Raw genomic sequence first — 12,564 nt, 5'->3', positions numbered from 1 at the left:
GGGTTAAACCAATCCAGATGAAATTTACTATACTATAATAATAATATAAGATTATCTATGTAACGAGTCACAGAATTTTATACATAATATGTAGTAGTAGTCCAAGAGACGAATTGAGGCACATAATATTATTATGTGCCTCAATTCGTCTCTTGGACTACTTATATACTTACGTTGACCTTCATCATTCATGATCCAATTGATGACGCAAGGCCCCTGCCTTCAAAAAGGAGGAGTGCTGTTCCTCAGATGGGTTCCCTAACCCATCTGAGGAACAGCACTCCTCTCAGTATCCAGCAAGTATGTAAATATGTCGTTGTTGTAATCCTGGGTCAAACACGTCATGTAGGTCACGGATACTGAAAATAAATGGACAAGTTATAAATACCAGATATAGAGGTACTTAGACAGCGACTCCGTACGTACATAATCAAGATTCCCGATTTCCCGATGGACCAGCATCAGGAAATGACAGCGCATACTTCTCGTCCTTGAATACCTTAAAATCCCAGTCTAGATCTTCTGTTCTACGAATTGTTACGTGGGTTGTATCTATTTTCAGTGCACCTTTCTTCTCGACGTTGGTCGTGTTCGTAGTTTTGATTTGGTTAATGTTCTTCAGCGGTAAAATTCTTTCTTTTTTCTGCAGCACCTGCTTCGGTATCTTCGAAAGAGATTTGGTAACGGTATTTTTGAAGTAGTCCTGATACCGATCTTATTCTCTTTATTTAAATCCATTTTCTTAGGATTAGAACACAGTTAGTAGTTACACAGCACTTTCACTATTTACGACTAATATAGTAAGCTGCTTATAACTTTTTCTATCCACGCTTCGTTTAATTTTAGTTGGATATGAAGTTTTTGCCTTGCGAAATAAAAAAAAAGGCATTGTTTATTTGTGAAATTACGAGATTTTTTTTAACTATTATTACTGGAATTATTCAAAAATCTACCTACTTGGAATTTGTCAGGTCGGTATGCATACAATATAATATACCTATTGCATTTAAATCAGAAAATATAGAATTTTATTTTTATCAGTGTCTGGTAGTTACAAATACAACTCCTAATAGCTATTAAAGAAGTTGTAAAATTAAATTTACGAGCATAGGCTTTTATCGCAACCTCTGTTGAAATTTGCAAGTTTTTGTGTCCTTACTTATCTTAATACGATAAGTTAAAGTAAATAGCTATGCATAGATAATGTTATAATTAGCTATAGCTACTAGCTGATGTGGCAAACGTCGTCGCGTCGTTTTGCCAAGTACCATCAAGTGCATTTTACAGGTGAGAAAATATGTGGCGGGCCAATGAGTATTAAATAATCGGCCAAGTGCGAGTCGGACTCGCGCACGAACGGTTCTGTAGCAAAATTAGGCCAAAAAATTGTGTTTTTTGAATGGAAGCCCCCCCTTAGTTTTTTATTTTATTTTAATATTATTGAGAAATATTTAAGTTCACATACAACTAAGGACTTTGTGAAAAATTCAAGTACCTACTTGTTGCCATTATTGATATAGAGCAAAAAAGGCAAAAAAATCAAGTTTATTGTATGGGAGCCCCCCTTCAATATTAATTGTATTTTGTTTTTAGTATTTGTTGTTATAGCGGCAACAGATATACTTACATAATCTGTGACAATTTAAACTCTCTAGCTATTACCGTTCTTGAGTTACAGCCTGGAGACACACAGACAGACAGACAGACAGACCGACCGACGGACAGACAACGAAGTCTTAGTAATAGGGTCCCGTTTTTAGCCTTTGAGTACGGTACCCTAAAAATATGTTATTAATATCGGAATTCGGAGCCCCTCTTTAATGTGTATTTTTTTTTTAATTTGTAATTAATTACTATTAAAATACAAATATAATTAAGTATTTTGTGAATATTACAAGTAACTTTTGCCATTATTGATATCGAGCAAAAGAGCCGAAAATTACGATCGTTATTTACTTATTTAAATATTAACTTTATTTGGATTTCAGTGCTTTTTGTTATTATTGTTTTTGTTTGCAACAGAAATACACAATCTGTGAAAATTCTAGCTATCGCGGTTCTTGAGATACAGCCTGGAGGCAGACAGACAGACGGACAGACAGCGAAGTGTTAATAGGTATTAGGATCCCGTTTTTACCCTTTGAGTACGGAACCCTAAGAACAGCACAATATCGATGATGATGATTTTAAAAAGGATACAGATCCGTACATCTCATGAACAACAAAAGCTCGAACGGTTGCTTGTGTTTAAAGTTCAAGGTTGAGTCTTCAATAAGAAACCAATATAGATAATTACTATGAGCACCATTATTGCCTATTTCGTTAAAACATTTTAAGGAAATACAATTTTGCTTTATAATTATATAAGTACTTTATAATAATTAATAAGGTATTTAAGATAATAGGACCAATATTCTTGAAAATCCAGTTAAAACAAATTAAGAAAGTATATTATGAAATAAAAAAAAAACCCCGCCATACAACTTTAAAAAATAATGAAATAATATGTACTGACTTTGAGTTTAAATAATTCTTAAGTGTAAAGTAATATTTTAGTCCATAATTATTGTTGTCACGGTGTATTTTATTTTATGCTTTTTAAAACATGCGTTGGTTATAGTGCAGAATATTTTCCTATCAATAGGATTATATACCCTTGAATGAGGCCGTCAATATGAGCCCAAACATGAAACCTCCACTTTGGGTTCATATTACGGAGCTCGGCTCTTATAGAATCCAGGCGATGCTGCAGCAGCAGCATGCAAATATGTACTACTTCTTACTGGTTGTCGCAATTGAAATGAGCCCAAACATGAAACCTCTGCTCCAAGTTGGTGAGGAGTTGGGTATCTTATTGATTACCAGGTGATGCTGCAGCACCAGGTCAACTTTCCATTAATGTGTATATATTCATAGATGTCACGAACCAGAATGCAACATATAAAACCCATCAAACGACTGCAAGTTGCTAATCGGCCTATCACAAACCAGATGAACCATAATTTACTAGCAATGAGCAGGCTGATGATGATGAACTATAGCTAAGAACACCACGATTATCTCAGCTTTCAACCAAAAAAAAACTAGATCAAAATCCACCCGTTTGGATGCTACAATGCCACAGACAGACAGACACGTCAAACTTCTAAATTTATATGGATTTGACAGATTCGCAAGACGTCTCACGAAATCTGTCAAATCCATACAAATTCATGCCGCGTCGCGCCTCGCCTCGTCGCGTTGCGGTCTGAATCAACCCTTATTCTGTAGTATATATAATATAATATAGTCTATTACGGAAATCGGAGGTTTTTTACGCTCTAGGCACTCCACTAATCTGTTAAATAAACTTTTGAAAGCGAGAAATACGTTTGTATTACTGCGGCGCAACCGTGAGATTGGCGCTCCATGTCTGACAGGATTGTCAATTATAGGGCTACTTCCGTCACGTGATACAATGGCGAAAACGTATCCAAAACCCCCAATTTTGAAATAAGGGCACTATCTCATTTTGTCTATACATGTAATTTTGTACGTATTTCCCTTACTTAGGTGTTAGGCTATGGTAAATGCTTTAATGCCTGTTTTCACTAAGTGGTCCTTTAGCGGCCATTAAGGGTACATATCCTTCAAGATTTCACGAATTTTTGTGTGTCACGTTCGTCCTTAGGGCGTAAGAACTTTTGCAAAACATTACTTTTTTTAATGTGTTTGTTTTAAGAGATACTAGCTATTTGACCGAGCTTTGCTCGGTATTCGATAAAACACGAATAAAGTGACATTTTCTAAAAATGATTTCTAGCTAGGTCGATTTATCACCCCCGAAATCGTAAATTTCATGAAAATCGTTGGAGCCGATTCCTAGATTCCAATTATAAATATATATATATATATATATATATATATATATATATATATATATATATATATATATATATATATATATATATATATACAAGAATTGCTCGTTTAAAGATATAAGATTTGACTCGCAAAGATCGCTAGGGAACACTTAGCGTTAGGAGACCGTTGGTGAAAACAGGCATAAGTTCCATAAGCAAAAAATAAAGATAGGCCCAAGGCATAGGTACCTATGCGTTATGTTTTACTTTTAAAATCAAAAATGAAAACACATAATATTATCCTGAAAAATAGGATAGTTTTCAGCCTTGCCGCGCAAAAAAGCGGTTTGGGAAATCCAGTCGTGCGTTTCGATGCAGTGCAAGAGTGCGGAGGTGCAAAATCGCCTGTGTTGAGTTGTGTTAATATGTTGAGTTAATACCCAACCAAATATGTTGAGTTTTGACCTTCTGACTAAATGGCTGGTTTATATTATTCCAATCCAGTGACACAATCTAGCACTGGTTGCTAGTGGATTCTGGAATAATGTAAATGGACACTAGCATGCACTGGAATGCTCCGAATTGCATTAATTCGGAGCATTCCAGTGCATTCCAGTACCCGTAGCAATCCAGCGCTGGATTGGATCACTGGATTGAAATAATACAAACTCGCAATTATCGTAAAACACTTTGATAAAATATTTCAGGAAGTAATTATATAGATGTTTATTAAAATGTGATGAATAACAAATTGCGTGAGTTAAACTGTAATTGCTGTTTATGAATCGACAGCAAAAAGTAACAATTATTGTTTTTGCTAGTATCGAAATTAAACTATTATTATTTAACGCATCATCACAAAGCTACGCAGTTAGAAAATATAATTAACAACGTACTGTAAAATAGAAACTTTTTTTAAACGTTAATTAAGCGCCTGAAAATTCTGTTAGAGCAATAAGCTCTTCAATTTATACAAGGTGTTAGTGTAAACACCGTTATCCTTGAAACCATTAAAATAGGCCGTCAAAATGAACAACTTCTTCTATGAAAACAATGCTGGGAACTCAAAAAAAAAAGCCGTCTTCATACCCATACGGATGCCCGGATCGGCAATTTGTGTGGGTATGAAGACGGATTTTTTTTAATTCCCAGCATTGTTCTCATCTACGAATAATAAAAACTAAGGAAAAGTAACTCCGTCAAAAAACATGCTCCACAATACTTGTCAAAAAAGTGTACCTTAGGTACACATTTCAATATATTTGCAATATTTAGGTGACCTTGAGCGGTACTAGGCTGACGTTACAAGACAGATCAAAAGGAACCAAATTTAAAACGGTAATATATGGGAGTTACGATTCCTTAGTTTTTATTATTCGTAACCTACGAATAATAAAAACTAAGAAAAATTCCTCATAGAAAAATTTGTTAATTTTGTCGGGCCCATTTGATGGTTTCAAGGATAACCGTGTTTACACTAACATCTTGTATATTATATTTTATGAATAAAAGAAGAGAACATTTCATATATACAGTCGAATTAAGAATCCTCCTCCTTTTAGGAAGTTGGTTAAAAATAGGCTGGTTAGTGGTTTTACGCCGACCGCACGGACATCGTCACGTCACGGACAAGATTAGAAACACAAAGGTGATCCCATCACAAGAAAGTAAGTACTTTTTGAAGTCGGTTTTTTTTTCGTTAAAATTATTGATCTATTTCATATTACTTTATAAGGTACTGTTTTTCTTGCAGCTTTTCATTAAGTATAATGAACTTGGCTTGACACGCTACCCCGTGTCCAGATATTGTCTATGTTTGAAATAATTATGAATAACTGTTTCATTATGTCAATGTAAATAAGTAATAACTAATAACTTAATCTCACAGATAAGTTCGATCTTTCTTTATATTATGACATTGTCTAAATTGGCTATACTACCTATATTATGTAATGTTATCAATTGGCTAATTTTTATTTAGAAGACAATGTTATGTATGTGTGTAACTAATAGATAAAAATAGTGGAGCTTGCCTGTTTACATAATATTACCTGATTTATCTGACAGTGAAAACCCATTACTGGCTTTCTGCGGGGTCGCTTTGGAGAATCATATTATAAATCACAATATGATTCATTTTTTTAAATCGCAAAATGGCAACAAAATGGTGACTCTGCTTGCAATTCATGTCTAGTAATTCGTACTAATTTGACATTCGTCAGTTTGGACAGTTTTGCTGAATTGATTGAGAGGAATTGCTAAATGTGACCATTTTAGGGCGTTCGCTGCGTTAAGCGTGCGCCCGGTGCGGCCACCCGCGAGGCGTGCTTGTTTCATGTCGTCCCATAGTTCAGCCGTCGCACGCGTGCAGCGGTGCCCGCCCCGCGGGCGACGCGTCAACAATCTAGACGTGACAAATGGGCTGTCAGCGTCTGTCAGCGTCGTCGTCTGTAGACAGTAGACACGCGCGATCGAAATTATACTGGCCGCTGCGAGAGACGGGTGACCGTCGCGGCCGCCCGCGACGGTCAGGTGGGTGCACGCCGCGGGCGCCCGCCCCGGGCATCCGCGCCGGGCACACGCTCATCGCAGCGAACGCCCTTAGCCCCGCTGATCTAATTGATTATAATATTATTAAGTCTTTAGTTATAATATAAGTATTTGTAAAACCAACAGCTTATTGTAATGTTGTTTAACTGGCGAACCCGACATAGGTAGGATACTAATTCTTGTCCCGAAAAAAAAGTAGGTTTTTCAAAATTCGTTCGATAAACTAATTTTGGCGCAACGGAGTTGAGGACGTCATCTAGTTGAAAATATAAGTAACTTTTTTAACCGTTAGTAAAAATTAGGTTGTCTTATGAACTAAGAAGACATGTCGTGAAATAACTTTTGCAATAACTAGTGTCATATAGATCACAGTTGGTACATACATACAGATCCACACCCAAATGAATGCATTGTGTACAACAGTCGTGGAAAAGAACGTGAGTGAAGCGAAGTTCACTCACGTTCTTTGTGATGTCACTATTTCTTAATGATGTCTTTTTTATGACAATTGAGATTTAAGAACAAGAGATATTTTAAAAACATTCGCGAGGTTTCTTTAGAAAGATTGAATGAAGGAAATTATGTGAAAAATCAGATAACTCAAAGATCAGATAACATTGATTTACTTACCATCTTTTTGGTAAAAGATGGCCCCGAGGGAGTTTTCTTAAGGCGGGGATTAATCTCAATCCAAAACGATAACTTTGCACACAACCAAAGACAAAGCGTATATAAGCATCGCAATAAGATTCATTTTAGCTCAGCATAAAACTGTAGTCACTCGAGCGGATCTTCTCTATTTTTCATGTTTTTTTTAAATATTTTTAGAAATAAACATTAAGAAACAAAATTGTTCGGTTAAAGAATTTTTAATATAGATTTACTAACAATTTATTCAAATAAAATGTATAATTATCCTAGTTAATACTTATATGTACATATTTCGATGAAATAGATTTTTATCGGAGGTGAGTTTGTAAATTAATTACAGCCAAAGTATTAAGTTTTATTAAAATGTTTATGGTTTAAGGTATTTTAAATATTGTGCTTTATACCTCATATTTTTTAAAACTTCGTTATTATATTGGAACTAGGTAAACCGGAAGTCGCGGAATAACAAATTGGGGTTTATCCTCGCCTTAAGCCAGTTCTTCTCGCCGGGCTAGTTCTCGAACCGACGGTAGGCACCTTAGATTCGACTTTTAAAAGTGTATCTCGATACCCAATTTTTATACCCACTTTGAATAAAACGCTATTTTATTTTATTAAGTGGTACTGTTTCAAGCTACATCCAATGTTAAACCATCAATTTTTTGTTTCAGCAGAACTGCTGAAACTTTTGTATTTCGTGCATACAATGCATAAATTAACACAATAGCGACCAATAACAATAATTGATATTAAGTATTAACCTTTAATCGCAACCCACAATGTAAACAAAGCTCTGAAAAAAGTTTAAAGTTTAAAGTGGACGTAGAGTTCAGATATTATATTACCTCTGTTAGGGTTTTTATGCGGACGCCGTAATGGTCATAATCATACGAATTTGAAGGTAAAGTAACTCAGAATGGTCTTTACTCGTGATGTCAGCTCTGCAAATGCTGCATCTTCGGTACATATAAAACGACGCTCCATCGCACCACACTCATTCGTTAGTCTGTGCTCACGAGGATCATCATGTTCAAATACGTGAGTCTAGTTTTAATTATAAAAAAATATAACTTCGAAATTCAAAATTTGAAAAAAAAAAACAATCGGAAAATCCTTTGAAAATATTAACAGTCAGTTTTCGGCAGAAGTGTGTGACAAGTGTTTCCATCTTTTCCGTATGAAGGAACCTCATCATCATCATTCTCTTCATCAGACAAAACCAGCCAAGTTCGAGTCGGATTTGTACATCATCAACGTGATAAAAGATTTCAAAAAGAAACTTATTACAAGCTTTAAATGCAACATTATAAAACATACAGTAGGTTAGCCAGTGATATAACAATAGGGTGCCAGGACTAGCAAAATACCACGGGCCCCTGGCCCGACAGGGCCCCGGCCCCCATCCCAAGAGGCTCCAAGCTCAGAAATATTTTTATGCAACCTGTTTTATAAATAACGTGACAATTTTTACTAATGGGGCATCAATTTGCCGCAGGCCCCAGACAGTATAGTTACGCCACTGAGGTTAGCAAAGTGGGTTACCATGTTGTACACAAACACAATAGATGAGATATCTTCTAGTATAAAAAAACTCTCCTTTTCGGATCTCCAAAGCGCGGTTAGGCCGATTTTGTTAAATTTTTGTGTGCTTAATTGGGTGGGTCTGAGAATGGACAAATATCTATTTTTTATACCCAAACAAGGCACGTTCACGAATCTCGCTAGTGAAGTTTGTCTAAAATTGTCCAGTTGAAAGACCAACGTCATTTGGTTGGATCATGTCAATTCAATGTTAATTGTGATCTATCGGCTGTGTTTGACGTAATGCGACCAAATTACTTAGGTCCGCCATCTGCCTAGGAATCAACTTCTCTGATAGTACAATTGTACATGTAGGTACCATAACATATTATACTATTGCATTGAAAGTCAATATGTATATTGCATGTAGAGGCTTACAAATAAGGGCACAATTTGCAAATATTTGCCAGCATTGTCAGTTGCAATTTGCAACTACTGGAGAACCTATTTACCCTGTTACCACACTGTGAAATCATCAAACACTAAGGGTTAATTCACATGTCGTTGCGAGACGTTGCGATGTATTTGCAGGCGCCCAACACCGGGAGCGGCAAGTCTGTTTTACTTCTTGTGTGGTAAATAAGCATCCCTGCGTCACGTTGCAGTTTAGACAGACCAAAACCTGTGCTTACACTTAAAGCTTTATTTCTGTGCTCATAGAGTACAACAGAAACGGTACGCGATTCTATTATGTATTAGCAAGCAATTACTATCACTTGAGCTTAGACTACAGAAAATCCTTTCTACAGAAAATCGTGTCAACTTCTAGTAATTTCAAACAAAAAGTGCCAATAATAGGATGACTGCCAACAATTCAGTAGCTTAATCTATGTAATTATTTCAGGTGACAGTTGCGTGTGTCCTGGCCGCCTTGTGCGCCGCCGCGCCCGCGCCGCAGAACCCCCAGGACGTGCAGATCCTTCGCTTCGACAGCGACGTACAGCCTGACGGATACAGCTTCGCGTAAGTCATAACTCATTCATTACTCATTAGTCATCACATATAAACTGTTGGACATCAACCCTACAGCAAAACCAATTCAGTCAAAAAAGCAACCACAGAGTAATAATAACTCCCACACCGGTTTCGGTGACGGTGGCCGGTTTTATTGGAACCAGACCAGTTACACGAGAGTAATTTTATAGTGCCCAAGTGTGTGCGCAGTACATAAGAGCACCCTCTGTTCCTTTTACTCTCATAACCCAGTGGGACGGAAGGCCGACACAACTAGCGAGAGATCAGGGCTTAGGCGCAGGACCGACTTTTTACATGCCCATCCGACGCATGGATCATCTTACTTTTCTGACAATCTGGTGATCAGTCTGCTTTGTCCTAACCAAACTTTGAAATAACATGTTTCCAACGAAGAAATCGAACTCACGACCTCCGAGTCAAGAGCCGCGCTCTAAACCACTGGACCACGGTCCACGGAAGTAGGGCAAAGGTAATTTATATATACAGGAATCAGGATGTAGCAAAACAAAGAGATAATACTTTGGGGTGTGTACTGTGTAAGTGTCTCAAGGGACTCTCTATACAAGTACCTATAGTATAGTTTATTGGAAAAGCAATAGGACTGAAAGAGTTAATACTCTTTAAAAATTATTGTATGGGCAATTTCAAGATGTTAGTTGATTACTAAAAATAGAAGTCAATAGTAACTTTTACAGCGCTGCTACTTTAAACAGTGGACTCTATGTAAGGGATACAGTGTCCACTATAATATTATATTATTCACCCTAAAGTATGAACACTTTTGTTACACCATGTATGTTATGGTCGGTTGCTCGGCGACGTGCGACGGCTGCAAATAGTGTTATTTAGAGGAAAGAAAAAACAATTTAGTTTTATCCCTGCGAAAAAACGCAGTCAAGTTATTTATCTCCGCTTCTTCAACTCCGAGCAAATCTCCGATTCTCAAGCACTATAATATTACGATAGCGGTGACGTAAGAAAACTATAAAATCTATACAACGACTTGTCGTAGCCCACTGAAACCGCAAGAGCACTACGGAAACTCAACAAAGCTGGTACACTAGCTCAGAACCTCAGCCTCAAAAGGTTACACAAAACATCTCATAATATTTACACATAGCAATACGCGCAAACATTTACAATATACCTAAGTATTGAAATGTCATTGTTACTAAACATACTACTTGGAGGTAGGTTAACTGCTTATAGTTTATTTGAATAAGTATTGAATCGACAGTACGTCAAAATTAACTATATTTACAATTAGACATTTTAAAATAAATTTTACCAAAAACCTTAATGTAGATTGTAATGTATAATGTTCAGTTTGTCCAATGAGTAGAATGTACTAAAACAAACAAAAAAAATATATATAAAAAAAAATTAAGCATTCTAATTAGATATATATATATTTAAAATACAAGGATTTAATAATTAGGTACACCTTACAACGCCGCTTCCTAATATGGTGTCATTGTAAAGTTACCTACTAACTAAACTATACTATGTAGGTACTTATAATTTATTTACCTTATTAGGATAAAAGAGGACACTATTTGAATTTTGCATAAATGGACATTAAAGATCCTATGGTGCTTCTTCGTCTTTGACATTAGACTACTGTAAGAATTATTGGAGGCTGGCTCTTTACTTTGTGGAGTAAATAAATTAAATAAATATCAAATATGCAATATTAAACATACTGATAGAAATGAAAAATGTATTTCATTGTTACTTTCTTCTAGTTTACCTAATAGGGCCAAAGCCAACTTGTGCTAATTATATTATTTTGTTATGATAGTGAGTTTTAATCAGCGATTAACTTTATAGCAACTAAAAAATAACATACTGATGGAAGTGCTCATCAAATAATACTTAAAATATAGTTATTTGATAAAGACCTTGACCGGAAATATATGAACTTTGTATCAAATCTTCACTAATTTCCTTAACTCTTAAACTATCATCTATCTCCGTGTGTAACTGTGTTAACCTAAGCTCTTACGTCATATTTACACGTAACATTTCATCCATCAGGTATGAAACCAGCGACGGTACATCAAGACAAGAGGAGGGCAAGCTGGACAACCCGCAATCGGAGAACGCTGCGCTTACCGTAACCGGCTCCTACGCGTACGTCGCGCCCGACGGCAAGCACTATACCGTGACCTTCACCGCTGGACCCAACGGCTTCCAACCCAAGACGTCGCTCGGACAGTAGATTTAGTTCATCTTCTATCTTCGTCGGAAGTAACTCATTCTTTGTCTAGAAGATTTTATAGGTGCTGATACATTCATAGAGTAGTATACGCTAGATACTGGATGCTTGACTGGTTTGTGACATGATACAACTAATGCTAGACCTCGACAAGGCTTTAAATGAACGTGGCGAAAAAAGGAACTGACGCTGCCATCATACAAAAACGCAATTTTTGATATGTTTTTGACAGCTCCCCTTTACAAGCAGCGCCCCGTCCACGTTCATTTAAAGCCTTGTAGCACTTTAAACATGGCGTAATTCCAGCAGTACAATCCAGTGACACTAGCACCAGCTACTGTGTCAATATAAATCAGCATTTAGATAATTTAATCTTCTAGATAAAGTCTCTACGCGATCTCTACTTCTGTAAATGCTAGTAAATTCGTCCATCTTGCTTCCTGTGCCATAGGAACTTTTTTATGTTTTTATACCACTACCTTTATAGGAATAAATATTTTGAATGTATGTTTTTTGTTTCATTTAGTAATTTGCAAGAAACCAATAATTATAAAAACATATGGAATCAACAAACAATCACAGTTACAAAAACGTTATCGGAACAAAAACTGAAATAAATACATTTATTGATTTCAATTCACCCATTATAATAATGACTTGGCATTAAAATTTATCATCTTGCATAAACAAACCGCTAATATAATGCTGGTTTTAACTAGCTATTAAGTAGACATAAAACATAGCAAT

The 12,564-nt window shown here is 36.2% G+C and overlaps 1 protein-coding gene across 1 annotated transcript; it reads left to right on the top strand.

Moving 5' to 3' along the window:
- The first annotated feature begins 8,002 nt into the window (after positions 1–8,002).
- On the top strand, positions 8,003–12,325 carry LOC121731006 (endocuticle structural glycoprotein ABD-5-like). The gene is made up of 3 exons (XM_042120299.1): positions 8,003–8,081; positions 9,469–9,587; positions 11,637–12,325. The coding sequence occupies exons 1-3, from the start codon at positions 8,070–8,072 to the stop codon at positions 11,818–11,820; spliced, it is 315 nt and encodes a 104-aa protein (XP_041976233.1). The 5' UTR covers positions 8,003–8,069; the 3' UTR covers positions 11,821–12,325.
- The last annotated feature ends 239 nt before the right edge of the window (positions 12,326–12,564 follow it).

Source organism: Aricia agestis, chromosome 10 (genome assembly GCF_905147365.1).
Source record: "Aricia agestis chromosome 10, ilAriAges1.1, whole genome shotgun sequence".
Classification (NCBI taxonomy): domain Eukaryota; kingdom Metazoa; phylum Arthropoda; class Insecta; order Lepidoptera; family Lycaenidae; genus Aricia; species Aricia agestis.
The sequence above is the reverse complement of the archived record's forward strand: the minus strand, read 5'-3'. Positions and strand labels throughout refer to the sequence as shown.